Source organism: Balearica regulorum, chromosome 23 (genome assembly GCF_011004875.1).
Source record: "Balearica regulorum gibbericeps isolate bBalReg1 chromosome 23, bBalReg1.pri, whole genome shotgun sequence".
NCBI lineage: Eukaryota > Metazoa > Chordata > Aves > Gruiformes > Gruidae > Balearica > Balearica regulorum.
In genome coordinates, this window is record NC_046206.1 from 6,713,337 (window position 1) to 6,731,639 (window position 18,303).

The 18,303-nt window shown below is 44.2% G+C and overlaps 1 protein-coding gene across 6 annotated transcripts in view; it reads right to left on the reverse strand.

Moving 5' to 3' along the window:
* The window catches only part of FLI1 (Fli-1 proto-oncogene, ETS transcription factor), an 88,678-nt gene that overhangs the window by 31,799 nt on the left and 38,576 nt on the right, over positions 1 to 18,303 (reverse strand). For all 6 annotated transcript variants that reach the window (XM_075774361.1, XM_075774363.1, XM_075774360.1 and 3 more), the window contains one exon: positions 6,411 to 6,622. In XM_075774361.1, coding sequence (XP_075630476.1) covers positions 6,411 to 6,622 — 212 coding nt within the window. The remainder of the gene's footprint in view (positions 1 to 6,410; positions 6,623 to 18,303) is intronic.

Here is an 18,303-nt window from a genome sequence, read left to right on the forward strand (position 1 = left end):
CCATATGTAATACTCATACAGAACTACAGGATATATCCAGACTCTCAGATAACGTCTTCTAAAAAGCTTATCAGCCTAGGAGCGTACATGCTTTCCACTGGCACGAAATGACACACATGAAAAGACCACAGGGTCCTTGGCTGTCTCTACTTTCTGCTAAGTATCATTCACATGACCAATACAGCAAAGTAACAAAAATAACACCAGCACTGTAAGATATCTCCTTGGTGGTTTTGTGATGATTTTTTTACTTTTTAGACTCTCGGTTTGTCAGTCAGTACCTTGCCTATCCTCTGCCTTGCTCTGTATGTCTCAGTGGCCAAAACCGGACAACCAAGTATCAGAGACAGGTCTGAAAAGAAGTTTAAGGGACTGAGGGGTCCTTACCAAGCACTGATTTACCACCGTGGGAGGAGAAGCCACTCTGTTAATCCTGCAGGACATTAAATGTGCTCCATGCACCTGACAGGGTTATGTCCGTGTGGCTGTACAGATGCCTCCCTTCCTTCTGAGGAAGTTTTCAGGATGGTTGGATCCAGAGCTAAGCTCAGTGGAAGTCTGATAGGATAGACATAACTGGGAATGGCATTACCAAAACTTAACCAGGTGGGAGATTGAACTGCCCTTCCCTTCACAAAAATACCGTGAAATCTTTAATGACAGCAAGCAGGACGGCCCTTGCCTTTGTGTCCTCTGTAATCCAGCATTTCCTACCAGATCCAAACAGAGCCTTTCACTGGGAAATGAGACAGCACTACCAGACCGAATCAACTTTGCAGCTCCTGGACACCCCAGCCTAAGATGAGGGATTTAACAGTACCCCAGCAGAAGGTAGGTGTAGCTGTGGGCAACACAAAGAATTCAGTGTGGGGAACAACTACAGTATCAAATGAGAACAGGGAACTGTGAGCCATGAATAGTGTATTCATTGAATATAGCTCCTTTCTTAGTTCATGCATTACCCACAAGCAGACTTGGATTTATACAAAGATTTCCTCATTATTTGAAATGGTTTGTGCGAGGTGATTTCACATGCCAGATTAATCCTTGACTTTTCACAGAGACTTCAGACTTTCAAGTGGCTATACATGCTGGAGTTGCTCAGGTTCTGGGCAGAAAACATTGTAGATCTACTAAGGTAAATGGATATAGGCTGCTCGTACAAGATCTCTTAAGTACATTCACTGTGGCAGTGACAGAGTCCAAGGAATATGAAGCAGTACTCATGCCCACTGTCTGTCCAAAGACTCTTCGTTCCAGCAGCTCCAGTAGCAGTCTCTAGGGATGCCAAAAGCTTGGTGTTTTGGGAAAGTTTATGCTAGACTGGCCAAAATGGACAAGTAGCTAGCCTGGCATTGACTAATAAATTCTCTGTACAGCTTCAGCCTGTGTTCCAGATACCTGGAAATAAAGCAATTACTGTCCCAGGGCCTCTGTCTAGGAATCACCTTTGGCTTTCATTCGAAAGAGCAAAATAAGGGATTTCAGTGATTTCTGAACCTGACTCAGCTGTGGTCAGTGGGATATTTCCTCCTTCTTTCTATCCCTTTCTTCCTATCCTTTCATTCCTCGCCTCTTCCCATCTTTTTTTCTTTTAAATTTGCTTCTTTTTGGTGTAAGTCCCCATTTGGTAATCTCAGCTTTAATCTTTACATTTGAAATTAGATTTTAATTTATTTTTTTTTCTTTTCTTCAGTGAAGGATGTAAGAACAGACACACTGCGATTCTGCTTGTGGTTCCCTCTTGCAGGCAGGGAACAGAGCTACCAGGGCAGAATCATGGCTCCTCCAAACTTGCATCTAACTGCACTTTAACCCTGCCTCTCATCCTGCTCTCAGGAATGCCTCAGGAGGAGGTTCCCACTGAAAAAGACCATAAATCTGCAGAAAGAAGAGACAGCTGTAAAAAGGATGGAAAAAAGACATAGAGGTTACTGCACAAGGAAAGCACAGAAACTCAGTAGGGTCCAAAAGAATCATGCGTATCACGTACAGGTAGAACACAGACAGCAGGTAATGGCACAGTCTGCTGCTAGAACAACACAGCGAATCCCACTAGAGGGCTCACATGCTGCTTAAAGGGGATTGTTATTCCTATAGACATCATAGATGGTCCTTTGTTTTGTTGTGAGAAAATTATTGTGGCATTAAAACGTTCTGAGGTCCCTGAACCGTAGCATTATTTTAATATCCTGAAGCAAGAGAACGTCTCCAAAGCATTTTCAAAGCGCTGACTTCATTATTTTAGCTAGACAAAATTCGTAACATCAGTTGGAGTTACACAGCAAAGTTTGCCTGCATCCATGCATGTTAGAATATTCTTTCACATTTGAAGAGCATACAAATTTTGCAACATCTTTTTAAAAATCACTGAGTTTAGCTACAAGTGCAGATCTGCAGCAGCTCAGTAAATACAGTCAAAATTTGAAAAGTATATTGTTCAGTTCACCCTTTGCATTTGGAATTTATGTAAAACATAAGGAAAAATGTATTATTAAAATGGACAGTAAATCAGGTTAAAGTTCACCCAGTGTTTTTTAACAATCCTCCTCCTTTATTCATTGGATTTTAAAATGTGAAAGATTTTTTTGTTTTTAAAAATACAAATGATCGTATTTATATCACAAAAGCATCTAAAGGTCCCAACAGAAATCCAAGCCTATTATCATGGGAACTGTACAAGTCCATTGTAGAAGACAGATCTTTCCCTGAATGGGCTATGAACTAAAAAACAAAAAAAACACAAACCCATCAGAGAACAAAGATTGCAAGCTATGCTTCCAGTCCCCAAATGGATGCAAAGAGAGATGAACACATACACAACATCTTGCAGTACACTCATGGAAAAGCTGGACCTCTATTTTTTCATGTGCAACAGGTCAGTGCTACAAATACAAGATCATTTCCCTTTCCCAGTGCCTAAGGCAGTGTAAGAAGCACGAGAATTTTAATTTTTCTGTGTTGGATTTTAAACCGCCTTGTGCTTGGACACTAATCACTGTGAAACACAAGTGTAGCACGGGGTTTTGTTCTGAGCAAGCAGCTGCCTGTGAAGGCAAGGAGAGATGTTGAGGCCATATACTGCATCCAGGTCTGATAATACTAGAAACTGTCACAAAATTTCTACTTCTGAATCTTGCGGTAACACAGAAGTCCCATCTTCTCCCCTAAAACACAGATCCCTGCCACTGCCTGAATATCCCAGTTAGTATGCAGTCGTCTGGGAAATCCTTTCCAGTTTGGGAGTAAACCAGGAAAACCTGACACATGGTAGAGAGCTGGTCAGGGTTTCCATGTTGTTCAGCACTTGGAGGCACGGCTCTGCCAAACAGGCTTGAAGAGATTCTTCAAAGACCCCTTCTCCCACCCTGCTGAGGACCAAACCAACTCATCACACTACACCTCACGGCAGTCAGATCTGCTTCTGGTTGCTAAGAAAAAGAAGAAAAGCTGGACGCTGTCCCCTACCACCATTCAGCAACCTTCACTGTCAGGTTTCCTATAGCTTTATCACTGTCTAGAGTACATAAACCACTCTCTCAACAAGCAGAAAACACAAGCGCTTCAAATACAGGTGAAACACAGAATAAAGGCTGCTCCCTCTTATGAGGCAGCTGGAACCCGGTAAGAGAGTGTGCTTGAAAAACAAGAGAGAGAAGGAGAGGCAGAGAGGGTTATTCAGTCCACAGTTCAAGTTAATTTATATTGAGATTGGTGTTTGCCGCTCAGATGGTGTGTCAGTTTTGCCAGGCAGCTGATGGGCAGAGGAACAAGCAACTGGAGTGGCCTGACCCGTAACAATGAACTGTGATGGGCTGGGGGGAAAGGGTAAATTTTTAGCTGTGAATAAGAGAGGACAGATCGGTCAGACGAATGTTCTCATTTCTTGGGTGGATTGGAGCTCTTGTGCCAAGAAGTTATCAAAAGGCAAGGCTGGAAGCTATTTCAGTGCTTAGTTCTCACATTCAAAACAGTCGTCTTTTTTTCTAACAGGTTGGGAAGTTGTTTTACCCCTTTTTCAGAAAGACTGAGGACACTTAGTTTCTGCCTAAGAATCTTGTAGTGTTGAGGAAGCCCATAAAGAAGGATTTCCTTTTTGCCCAGAATAAACACACTTCTAGAGGGCCTTTCTCTATGGGTGTCAGAGCACTTACAGTTGTTAATGAATCAGTTTGTCAATGCAGTATTATTTCCTCTTTTTTCTGAACAGATGAGGAAATGGTAGCACAAAGATCACAATGGAAGGACAGCCCAATACATCTGCTCCCAAGACATGCAATGGGACGTGCAAGGAGCATGTTACATAGACTTTTGGACACACAAGTACACGCACATGCAGAATCTATACAGAGCATGTGCGTACAGGATCTGAAAAGCACAAATATGTGCTGCCTGTGTTAGCTCAGCAGATGCGACAGGACTACTTGCTCCCTTGGCCCTCCAAAATTTGCTAGAGAGACAGACAAGTAGCGTACTGGGAGGAAACACTCTCTGTGTGTTGGTCTGACGCTATGGGTGTGAGCAACTGATGCAACGCTTCCTCACGTGATCATGGGAGCATGTTGCCATGCCGTACGCGAGGCTGATTTGCCACCTCACTTCTCATGACTGGTTCACCTCTCCGCAGGACGGAGAGGTCAGCCCTGCACAGCACCATGCACAAGCTTCATTCGGTCAGGATCCCACTCTGCATTGCCCTCTTGAAGATTTTAGGGATGGCTTAAGAAGACTAGCCTTGGTAACCAAAGGCAGTCCTTGGGATCATCAAAAACCCCAACCTGCTGGTATTTTCAAGATCCACCCCTTTGCCTGTGTTATCCAGAGATGGTGTTTTTCAGGAAATAACTCATTTTCCTATGTTTCAACCTTGATTCACAGACTGGAAACAGTAGTGCAAAAATCCATGTAAGTTCTTCTGAAGTCCAGAAACGATATTAAGGTACAACCAGGGCAAGATCAAATTCAGTCTACAAATGATCACCATCAAAGACCAACTGACGCAAAGACCTTTATCTTATAGTAAAATCAGCATCTACTGTATACTTACGAGGAAAAAAAAAAACACACGGCTGTTTGAAGTCTTTTAACACCATCGTCTCACTATACAAGTCTGAAAGTGCAAGGCTGCTTTCTGTTTCAAACTCTAGACTTTGCTAGGTTCTCAGAAACCAGGAAAATAGGCTGCTAAAGAAGCCCTAATCTAACCCTAAAGAAGAAAAACTCTTGCTTGTTTAACTGTCCTGTTTTAACATTGCACAAATGTTAGAGATGATAGAATCATAGAATCATTTAGGTTGGAAAAGACCTTTAAGATCATCGAGTCCAACCGTAAGATCCTTCTGTAGAGCCTTCCTACACTCAAGCAGATCAATGCTCCCGCCCAACTTGATGTTTGTGAATTTGAAATTAAAATAAAATTAAAAATTAATATGAACTCTAAAATCTAATGCTAAAAAATAAAAAAGTTTTTCTTTATTGTATATATTTAAAACTGAAACAATTTGAAAATTTTACACCTACAGTTTCTGTCCAAGAGGGTGCAATTTTTTCCTAGGCTTTTGACTTGTAGAAATGTTTTTTAAGAAGGGCAATCTGAGCTGTGATGATAAAATATTTTCAAGTCTTTGACTTTCTCATTGAACAGGGAAATGATCCATCTCCCCCAGCTCTAACTACAAATGGTGGGGGGCAGGCCTCCTACCTCTGGCTAAAAGCTGTAGAGGATACCTCATAACCAGTGTCCCTTTGATGGTTAACATCATTCCTCAAAGCTACTCAACTGTCTTTTTGACAAGTGGTTGCATATGCTGACACAGAAGACATGGATATATGAGGTTTTGTTTTGTTACACCTTATAGACTGCTATAAAGGACCTCAGTCTCCTCTTTTCCCCTTCTCCATCAAACAGCTCTCCAGTTTCATATGGTTGCTTCTGCCCTGGCAGAGCACAAATCTAGTTGTAGATGGAAAGAGAAGTGCCCTCTGGTGAAGCCCATACAGTCCATTAGTGCAGCTGTCACTAGCGTCACTCTGGAGCACTGGTATAAACACCGACTGTTACTGCATGACCGACTCCATCTTCAGGAGCCCCTTGAACCATGGCACATTTGTGGGATGCTGAACTAAGTGATGAAATGTGTCATTTACAACAGCATTTGCAGCATGAACTCTGTCTTGGCAGTCTCATGTCCCAGTCTGTACAGCGTTCATGGAGACTGGTAGAGTCTGGCAGAACTGCAAGACCAAGATCCTCAGGCCATTAACAATGACAAAGGAACTCCAGGGGGAGCGGGACATGGTCCTACACAAAGAGCGGAGTTTGATGATATCCAGGACAACAGCACAAATGGACAATACATGCTTTGCTTTTATTTAAGATTCAGCAGATGGGTAAAGGGTCTTTTCCTTACCTTGATCCATTCATGTGGTCATATTCCCTTTTTACATTCACCCGGACGGGCTGATTAATCCACTCCTGCTGAGGAGGCAAAGGGTTGATTTTGTGCGGCTGGCCATAGTCAGGGTTCCCTGAGGCTGTCATATCTGCCTTGGGGAGGTGAGTGGCAGCGCCGTACGTGGAGTCAAAGAGGGACTGGTCGTCGCTCACCACCGACAGAGCCTCCTGAGGAGAAAAAAAACCAAGTGCTCAGAGTCATGACTAAACTAGTAACTCCACTCTTATTCTCTCTTTGAGCTGGTGAGCACCTGCAAGGGCCTCACAGCTGCCCAGCACTGTCTGAAATTGCCATCTGCCAGGATTGCAGATTGAATCAGATTCTTTGGGGTCCATTAACCCGTATGCAAAACCAGTGGGTTGCTTTTCTAGCTGCTGTGTTGTTCTGGGTGGGGCAAGAGTTAAGGTTAACTTGACTTCTGCAAACAGTAAAGGTGGCTGCTGGGTGCTATATCGTTCTCACTGCTTGTTGTAAGCCGCTTCATCCGCTATTTCATATAGTTACCTGCCCACCTGCCTGCACTTGCTGGTCCAAAACCAACCAGAGAGATATGTAGCATGTAACATTTCTGGAGTGTCATTTGAAGGTCTATACATCTTCTTTCAAAGGGTTTTGTGTGGTGTTTATATTTTGAGGTTACTAGTGAAGGAGAAGCAGTCAGTGCAGGTCAGAGTTATGGGTGTTAGTGGTGGGATAAAAAATGCATTACTTTACACTTTTTGTTTATTTTGTGGGAAATGTAGGACTGGTGAGTTACCAAACTCTGCATTTCTAGAAATGCTTAAAAACAGGAAATTGTTATCCTTTTTTTTTTTTCCTCCTGAAACTCCAAATGTTGACAAAAAGTTTTGACTATCAATTTCCTTGCGTTGATGCGCTTGGGTTTTCTAAATGAAGCATGCCAGGCTCATAAAGGCTTTGGCACAGTCCTGCCTTATTCAAAGTGCATCTGACAGGGTCTGCATGTTCTTTATGGAGCTAAGTTAACCGCACCTAACACAGCTGCCATTATGGCTGGCAAGCCAGAAACTGAACGAGGAACCTCCCGAACTAAAAGCACACACTACTTTAATGTGAGTTAATGGAGCACACCTCTGAAACAAAGGCAGCAACAGACTCACCTACTCGGTGGACCCAGCATTCAAAAGACCCGTAACATCGGTGGGTACGCAGCAGTGGGTTACCCCTGAACACACAGACACTGTCTTTGCTTTGAAAGCTGGTGTGTTGCTAAACCCTCAGTGCTCCAAATTCACCGGACACAGTCCAAATCATGAGCTTTTAAAAAATAATAAATTATTGCTCTCTCGCCGCCTCCCCCCAAGTAGTCGTTTCTGAGGTTAGTTTTGCAAACTTTTTCCACAACCAGGGAGGGAAACAGAAATTCTGAAAACTTAGAAAAGTGCAGCTGCTGGAATCCTCCGATTACATGAGAATCTAAGGGCAAATCAGATATTACCAGGCTCATGAGATCATTACAAAAAATGTCAATAGTTAAGGGTCTACTGGGTAAATATGAGAATCCCTCTCAGCTTGAAATTAGCTCACTTAGAAAGAGTCAGGCTAGTGCTCTGCATTTACAAATATCAGCACTTTTCTATCTCAGATCTCAGATCACGTAACAAAACCAAATAAACCTGAGTAGCCTAGAATTTAAGTGGGCCTGACTAAGCTTGAATTAGGAGGAACCCTCAAACATCTGCATAAGTCCTGCTGAAGTTACAGTATTCACTGTAAAAATTTTGTAAGCAACCTCTCACACTGATCAGCTGTGATGCCTACAGCCTTTAAACAGCAAAAATGAGAGCTTTTACCCCACACTGCCTAATGCTGTGTGTCGGAAGGAGCTCAGAGCATGTTTATTCTTTCCAGCAGCTTTTTCTTGGTGATGCACAACCTTTCAAAAATACCCCCTCCCTTTTTCTGCTTTAATTAGAGTAAGCTAGGGAGTGGAAGGTGCCCCTCGGAAGAATTTCCTTGTGGTGCAATCCTGCCTGATCACAGCCTTGTGTCAGAAACTCCTTAAAGGGATCAAGACGATCTCCAGGCTACAAACTTTGCCTGTGTAGAAAGGTACATGAACACGAGATCTTCTGGTCACAGCTCTTAAAAGACAGCAAGCCATTCTGTCAGAGGCAAGAATATGACTTGCTGCTTCTCTGATTTACTGAAATCAGGATGTCAGGCACGGTTCCTAAATGACACATTTTCTGTAAGTCTCTGCTTCCTCTCAGCACAAAAAAAAAATCGGGTTTCCCTACAATATAACCTGAGGTGGTAGGGGAACCCCAAATACCTGGGGTGCTGGATTGACTTACGACTGTCTAGACCCAGTCTCAGCTATGCTTCTTACTGGTCAGAGGCAGGGAAACCATGAGTACCACTGTGAATTCACGAAATAAAATATTTAAATGCTTGCTTTTGGAGGTTTCTAGTTTAAAAACATACACAAAGGTGGGGTTTTTAGGGAAACAATATCTGGGAAAATGCTTTCTCTGCCTAAAGCCATTTTCCTTCTCAAGAAAGGTTCTGACGGAAAAAAATTGGAAAGCAGGGATCTCTACACACGCACACACATGCACGCACGCACACCACCACCACCACCCACCCACCCACCCACACAAAAACACACAAAAACACCAAACAAAACCACCCCAAAGAACAGCCCTGGAGCAGGATCAATGATTAGGACTACATCCAAGTACAACTATCTTTACATACACAGGCAAGTACACACTTTTCTCTGATATACAGAATATCTGATGGAGAAGCCTGCCTCCTCAGATAAGGATCTTCCTTGAAAGACAAAGCGGCTGCTGGGCCCTGCCTACAGCAGCAACTGGCGTTAACGGGGATAATGATAATCTCACGGGCAGGCAGCAGTTGCACGGAGCAGCTCTGCATTTTGCTGCTTGAATGCATACAGGCTGCAAACTCTACCGTCTTCAAAACTCTGCCGCACACAGGAAAAGAAATTCAAATGCGATGGCAGGCCCAAGCAGTTACTGAACCAGGAATCGTTTGAGCTAAAACCCCGAGTTAGTTACAGCCACAAAAGCTACAGACTCAAGGCTTTGGGGGAACTGAAGATACACAGAGCAGATCAGGCAGAGATAGCGGCTTGTAACACCTGCTTACGATGCGGGTCGTGACAAGTATTGCTGATTGCATGGAAGGGAAGTTGGGTGTCACACCGCCAACTCCTGGTGCAATCAGCTTCTCCGTGGTGTGTTCATCTGCAGCTTAAGAGAAAAACAAAAGTGTGGAAGCAACAGGTAGCCTTTAGCTGGCAGGGTCAGAGACAGGGACCGCTCAGATAACGTCCTAGCAGTGAGGATGACCTAGGACTTGGTTTAACCCTCTTGGAAGAGGACAGGGCTCTGCTGACCCTGCCAGAGTTTCAGGCTACAGACCCAGATGGGGAATGTGTACAACCTTCCTTGTACTCACTATCAGAGGCTCTGCTTGGCTGGATTCAGTTTTGAAGGACTAGTCTGTTTAGGAAGTGTTTGGCTTCAGTTCTGGCTGAGGAAGAGATCAACAGTTAAATTGAATACCAGAGGACAAATTTCTGTCCCCTGGAATGGAGAGCTACTTAGTGTTTGGTGATGGGCAACTGGGAAAACACATCAAGGCGTTAAAGGTGCTAACATAACCTAACCAGACAGGCCACAGCTCGCCAGGGTTCCCCCCATGCTGTTGCCTCCCGGGCTGTGTCCTTGAGCTGGCCAGACTGAGTCTGAGAAAGGGGTCTTGTGTGTATTATTCTGGCGTATATGTTACATTATACTGCCTCTGGGAATAGGCTAGCTTCAGTTTTTCCAGTTTTTAATCACATTCCTGGCATAAATGTGGCAAGTCCTGTCTACGGCAGCTTGCAGCGCAGCGATAGGCAAGTTCAACTCCCTGTAAAGCGCAGCCCCAGCCTCTGCAAGGCAGCCCACCGCTGAACTGCCACAAAGGAAAGGTTCCCACTGCTACGGCTGCTGAAACAGCTTTGCATAGAGCTGGCACACACTTCTGGATCCCTTAGACATGAATATGTGATATGGCTATTTTTAATAAGTTTATAGTTGTAAGAGGTCAAATTTGCAGTTTTTCCTTTTTTTTAGATGAGCCATCCAAGACCCAGGACCCAGGTCTAAGTGCTTCAGTAAGGTGAGGTTTGATTTTGTCCCTGTGTGCTGCAGGAAAAGCAGTCTGTTCTTCAGGTCACACAGGTAGCACGCTGGGGAGGGCTGACACTCCACCAACGCTTCAAACAAGTTATCCCGAAATGGACATGGCATGCAAGCCTCAGTAAAAATTTTCACTTAGTTAATTAATTGAGCAGAACATTTGAGGCAATATATGAACAGAATGGGTCTGACGAAACAACCCCTAGGTAAAAATCAGGGGCAAGTGTGCAATGTAGACATATGATGTGAAACACCATCATTTACCTCGATGGTCTTCCATTCGCAGTCCCTGACACCGTCTTTGCTGCACTGATGACTGCACCAGGATATCCTAACGTCCTCGCTAACCTCTAGAGGTTTGCCTTGGACAAGGCTCCTGAAAGTTCAGGTTTTTAACCTTATCCAAAGTTCACTGGAAAGGAAAGTTCGCTAAAGGTTACCAGTTCCCTGGGTTCAGCTCTGGGAGAGAGCTCATGAAATCAAGAGCTGGTGAGGCGACAGCAGTCAGTGCTTTCGTCCCAGGTATAACTCAGCGTCTACAATAACGGCTCTTTCCAGGTGCATGCAATGCATTTTCACTGAATATTGACTTTGTGCTCTTTACATTCACTTTTCTGGCCATAACCACATTTAAAAGACATTGCTAAAGATCAAAGGTTCATCCTCCTCCACAAAGTCTGACTTAGAAGAAAATGCTGAGTACTTGAACCATCATGCCATTCATGGAAAGATTACTTCCATCTCTGGAGGGGTGACTTTTTTCCTTTTTCTTTTTTTCTTTTTTTTTTTTTGCAATAATATATCTTCACCACTCATAGTCCTGCAGGAAAATCACACCTGAAATATTTTTATAAAGAAAATGTTACCAACACAGACCCACTGTCTGAACAGCCCAGATGTACAATGAAAAGCACCAAAATATTAGGCACCAGCAGCGACTAGCCTTACACATGGCTTGAGGTTAGCACAGAGGATCTATTCCTTGAATAGAAATTACTTTGGCACTGCAGTTTTACAAGTCAGCACTTCTGCTGCCAACATCTCATACAAGCAGAAAAGAGATAACATCAGACTTACAAGAAAATGAGTCAAATATAAAATTTAAAAAGGAGCAGAGGCTGTGCTGATCTTGGGGCAGCAAATTTGGATGGATTGGGTGCTGAATTAGGAGGCAGGAAGGCAGAGTATTATGCTTATCCCTGCCCTTGATCTTTGGTATAACCTTTAGCGAATCAGCCTCCTGTCGGTGCCTTTTTTCTCCCTTCAGTCCTGTGTTGCCCGGATCCGTGCACACTCTGGGGCACAGAGCCTCGTCCTGTGCTGTTACTGGAACACAAACAGGAACCTTTTGGATAATTCCAAGCAAGGCCTGGACTGCAATCCCACACTCTAATATACCTAGTCTTCACAATACACCTAACCAAAACAAAAAGAAAGACCTCTGCAGCTTTTTTCAGCACACTTTTCTTGAGGTTTGCTCACGCCACTCCACCTTCCTTACACGATATTATGTGACTGGTGCAAGGACTCCACATAACTCCCCCTGGAAAATTATAGTCATAGGCATTTTATTGCTAACAACCACAATCCAATCTTGTGCCCTTCACAATCAATTTAAGGGCTGCCCCTACAGTGGAGGATTTGCGGGCTGCAGCTAGCACCAGAGATCCATCATCATGCTGTAGTGAAAACAGCAGGCAGAGCGCCGTCACTGCCAAAGCGCGTTGCCGTATACCTCTTCTATCTACTTGCAGCATCGCACAATGACCAACAAACCCTTCTGTTCACAGTATTTTCCAGCTGAGCTGATGACATTCGGGTTGTGGCAACCCAAATGCTGGTAATCCATGCCACAGAGCTGTCCCTGCCCTGAGGAGGAGGGGCAGGAGGAGGTGCAGTCTTGCTTTCTCTGCTGCTGCAGGACTAAGAATTAAGAAGGCCCCATACCTTTAACACTGTGCTGAAGTTCCTGCAGATTTGAGGCTTTCTTTGTGTATAAAGGAGGGCTTTCATTTAACTATTTCGATGATATCGCACAGCGCAGTAAGTTTGCTCTTAGTCTGCACTGGAGACTTGCTCAAAACTGCAAACCGAGACAAACTGCGACGCAAGTTTTCCTCTGCAGCCCAGGCTGCCTTTCTTTCACTTTCCACCCAGAGTACTACATCGGAGAGTAACTTGGCAGTCTTAGAACACAGCATCGTTTCTTCACAATTCAAATAAACGGGAAACCACAACTTAATAACTCAGCTAGGAGGAAACAAAGCAGGAATAAGATAGGCATAAATAGCAAAAAAATAGGGATCACACGAAGCCACCTAAAAAATGAGGCAAAATTATTTTGCAAAATTTCTCATAAGGAAATATATCCCTTTTTTTTATTTTCGCATTCACTATTTCCACGAAATTCCATGTCAAGTGGATAAAAGCAGGCTACTAAAATGAACGTCTTATTGTCTTGATCTCAAAATCCCCAAAACCTGACTCAAAAAGGAAAAAAAAACCCAACCTTAAAGCATGCTTCTGTATTTCACTTTTCAGAAGAGCACTTGACATTTATAGGATCTGGACCAAAGACTTTTTCTCTCAGCCTAAACTTCACATAAATTGGTTCAGAGCCTATTTTGGTTTGTTTCCAACAGGCTGAATACCAAGCAGGAATAACCAGGTCCCATACTCCTCCCCAGCAAGATGCTGCATTGGGGCTGATGAGGAGGATGCTTATGGGCACCAGCTCCAGCCCCATGGGAAATCTCCAGGAGATCCCTCTGTGCAGTATCAGCACAGGACCAGGAGAGGAAGTGGGGAAAAAAAAAAAGAAAGAACCTGCCCAAATTACTGCTGTGCCCTCTTGATCTCTTGAAAGTAATATGGTGAAATCTGAAGCTAAAGAGACTGGGCATGTCTGATAGGCGATCACATCTCCATCGTCTAAGTTCCTAAAGCCTGGAGGTGTTCTGCAGCTCTTCCTTTAAAGAGAATGGCAGCTGTGCTTTGGAGCATGCAACATCCCCATCAGTCTCCAGCTGGCTTACCTGCATCCCTGGGCCTATAAATAGGGATTTCCCTAAGCACTCCTACCCGTCTGGGGTGCTTCACACCCTGCTGGTACCAAATACACGGTGGGAGCAGCGGAGGAGGTGGATGAGGTCTCTGCCCATTAGCAGACGAGGGACAAATCACAGTTTCTGGCTTCTGTTCCCAGAAGGTTTGGGAGAATTCCTGCCCAGTTCTGCCAACCAAGACATGTGAGATGATTTAGGATCAGTACTGAACCTTGGGGGTAAAACTTTAAGCCTGTTAAAAGTGCTGGAAGCTTTGCCATTGGCATAGCTTGAGCCAGGTTTCATTTTTTTGGCAGCTCATTTAACTACAAAGGGATTTGCCTCCATGAATTAATCAGCATAACTCTGCTGTGGCAGGAGGACTATATGATCTCTCAAAATGTTTTCCAAGCCATGTCACGTTTCCAGAAAATCAATCAGCCTTTGCCACGTATTAACACTCTCCTTGGCCAGTTTACTGTGCTTACATCATCACTGATCTCTGCCCACAGCTTTTCTGCTCCCAAGTTGCCCATGCTCACAAAGGATACCTTGACACTGCATGGGTGATTGCTTTCCAGAGCTGGGCAGTCAAATCCACCTAGCTCTAGTTCACCTTCCTTTTTTTTCTCACCCTTGTAAAATAATTGATTTGCACTGAGCAGATGCGTTTGTAAACAGAGACACATGAATATAACTGTGAACATACACACTTCAGTAAATATTATTGTAGCATTTTTATGGTCTTTTCTGCTGAAGACACATGGAGGGAAACTGCAAGATGGTTTCAGAGTCTGGCTTCCTGACAAACCCAAACTATCCTGAAGAATAAATGCAGTCTACTGCTACGCAGAAATTCTGTGCTGACCTCAGCTTTGTCCTGAAGCCCCTGCTGCCTGACTCCTCTCCTTGATGTAGTGCCAGAGGCTGCTTTTCAGTGGCAAGTATTTCATCAGGAGTTTGCAGACTGACCAAGCACTTTGCTTCAGAAAACTTGAGCTCACTTTAAACTGCATTTGCCTGTCACAGTAGTGCCGCCATTTCTCTGAAAGGAGAGCTTTTTGGTGGTATTTTTACTCATACCAGAAACTGAGACTATATAACGATCCTGCTGGTTTTGTTTTCCACATGCAAAGAGCAATCGAATCTTTTCAATGTAAATGTTTCACCCTAGAAAGGAAAACAATAAAGTACTGGGGGGGGGGGGGGGGTGTGTGTCATGAGAGAGGGTATGTCACACCTATGTGCTTCCTCTTTCAGGCTGCCTTAGAAAAGGACATAAAGCGGAGTCTTAAAAGCATGAAGGAATAGGTGCAAACCACCAAAATCTTATCTTTTCAGTTTGGCTTCCTATTGCCAAAGCATTGGAAACTGTAAAAAGTGTTCTCCCTGGAATTCGAGATCTGGGAGGTGGCAGTTTAGAGACACACAAATATTTCAGGTTCCTCTGAGCTCTGACTCACCGCTACACCAATGCCCATTCATTATTTTTTATTTCACTTTGATACCATTGTCCCAGTTACATTCACAAACACCGCAATCGTATCCTGTTTTGTTCTCTGACACCATTCCCTTCACAATCGCAGGAAGCCCATCAGGAAACATTCATCGGGTGCTGTTATGTTTCCATCCGCAGAGAACAAAACATGCACTTTCAGCCCAAGATGACTTATTCCAGACTAAGGAAAAACAACAGCATGAAGGAATCAAAGCAGAGTCTCCAGGAGAGAGCGCAGTATGTGCTTCTCCCGTGAAACAGGGGTAGGAGTCCTGAGCAATGCTCAACGCCTCTTACCTAGGGAATGCTTCGCAATGGAAAGGTTCAGCCAAAAGGAAATAAAAGGCATAATCCATCACTGACATCTACAGTGCATATTGCAGGGTCTGGACACTGTATCAGAGGGGGCAAATACAAGTCCAACACAGTCCTGCAGCTGAATCCTAAACCAGATGTGGCTTGAGATTTCAAGCGTTAGGGCTCGAGTCTATTTGCGTTCTGGGTTTGGCCCCGGTCCCTGGGCTATGTTGGGATTAAATCTGTGTTCAGGGTCTCAGTGCTCATGATATTCAGAACATAAATTCAGTGTTTCAGTTAGGTTTGTTGTCAGCTGTAAGTACAGAGATAAGAGGAAAAGGGGGACGTGGTTCAGGACTCATAGGAACCGACTTCTTCCCAAAAAGCATATGGTTGATAGAGCACTGTGAAAGTGTTATCTGCCTCTTAACCAGAAAAATGGCATTTACTGGGATGAACAAGTCCCAAGGTTGAGATTTTCAAAAGAGCCTGGAGTTACACAAATCACATTCACATTTAGCAGGAGTTGGGAGCCACAGTCCCTTGAATCCCTCTAAAATATTTGGCTTAAACCTCGTGAGACTGCCCAGTCAAAAGACGAGCAGTTAGCAACAATACTGGGACCAGGTTTTCCATCTCCTTCGCCCACCGATCCTGGCTGCAAACGGAGGTGCCATCATTGCCCAGCTAAGTGCTTAATAAAGCCGTGCATTGATGCCTTCTGCAGAATACCCAGTCTCTGCTGGCTCCTTATCCAGTTCCCAACTGGTCTCCTCCACTTGGCAGCGGAACTGACGGCTGCCACCCCGCTGGGATGGCATGGATCTGTGTTTTTCTTGTGCACCGAGCCCAGCCCCTGCGGCTCCAGTGACGAGATTGTTTCTGCATACGCCTATAGGAAAAGCAGAGATTTTGTGAACAAGCCTGCTCGTGGCATTCCAAGGAAAATAGCTCAGCGGGATTACACTGAGATATGTTCTTTGTCAATCTCAATCGAGATATTTGAACAGGAAAACCCAGTTTACACCACTGGAAGTTCCCAGGGGCTTTTCATTTCTTTACAAAGAAACACTGATGTTTTGATTTTGGTGCAAGAGAAAGGTCCTGGAAGGATTCAGGGATAGCCATCACTCTTACATCTTGGACAAAAAGTTATGGGTCCAAATCCCCTACTGGCACCTGGGCTAGAGCCCAAAGTTAACATTACAATACAAGGAGGAGTTGACAAGGTGCTATTCTTCCTAGCGATACCAAACATCACAGAGAAAAGACTACCCTACCAACACTCCTGTTTCAGGAAACTGAAATACTAAAATAACTTCTGATGCCTAATGCTATAGCAAAGCTATTGCTGAAGACAAACAAACAGCCTAAATACATACATCTAACTCCATCTCTGGTGTCCCTTCTACTGGAATCTGCCAGTGAATGCTGCCTTCTGGCTAACTCAACAGCAGAAGATGGGAGAGTAAAAATGAAAAATATTGGCTCTGTTTACAGCTGTGTTAATATCCCCGTGTCTTGGTTTCCCTATTTGTATGATGACTGCCCCCAAAAGAGCTCAGATTTTGTAGAATGTTCCAATGTGCTCAGAAGAAGGAGGTCATAGAAGTGACAAGTGTTATCCTAGGACTAGAACTGCTAGACAAAAGTAAAACTTACTCTCCTCTGAGGCTGAGCAAAAAACTTACCAATATCTCTTATCTGTAACCATTAACAGAAAGTCTGTTGGTTTTATCAGCATGGTACTGAGCCTTGCATAGATAAACAAGGTCTCTTGCTACTGCTGCCTCAAGAACTCTGCACCCAGGGATAGTTTTCCACACCTGTAAGATCTAATGGCTTCTTCTGCCGGCTCCCCTTGGCCCCGGTGAAGCAGACGAGGGAGGCAGAGACCATGAATGAATTAATGGCAGGGAGTTTCAAATGTTTTGCTGCAGGGAAAGCAGGCAAGAAGCGGAGCACAGGCTTACAATATGTTTGGGGGGCAGAGGGCTGGGAGCCAAGGCTGGCAGTAGTCATATCCCGGCACTGAGGCAGATTCAGTGCTAGGGCTTTCGGTCGCTCGCTCTGCATCCCGGCATTCTCCTCTACCGGAGGTGATGCTAAAAACACATACACCCAAGGGGCTGATTCTGTCAGGTTTCTGTCATCTCTAGGACCTTTGCTCAGACCTCCACATGATCCATGCAATCCCTTAGCTCAGGTGCAAATCCCCACCTGTAGCAATGAATTTCATGGTTTGGTTTGGGCTTAATGAAAATCATTAGCTCTGGCCTGATAACTGTGACGTACGGAGCTGTCAGGCTCCTACTTTCATAGCAATATGTCTAATAGACAAAGCCAGTATCTCAGGGGTGCCATGCAGACAGACATGAGGTTGTTACATTAATTTTACCGCACGGGAACCAATGCAGAGCAACCAAACACTCTGCACAAAGTCATTTGGTAGAGTGTAGCTAAACTAAGAATAAAACCCAGTCCCCCCAAAAGAGCTTACTTTCCTATAGAGAAGAGGATTACCTTTACATGCAACACTTTGTGATGTTTTCTGAGATGACTGCGGCGTGTTTTCCTTTTGCTGAAGAGTTTCTTACACTCAAATCATGCTAACTTAAATAAGAAGCAGGCCTCTCGGCACATCTCCATGTTCTTAGCAGAGCTGATACGGCTGGTCTTATCTCTAACAGGGCAAGTCCCCTGAGCTGTGTTGAAAAGCCTTTTATCAGATGCAATTTAAAGAGAGCTTTTTCTGAGATGTAGTTCTGCAGCTCTGGCAGGAAAGTGGGGCTTCTGACTAAATCTCCTCTGGTTTTGTTTAGCATTGGGGT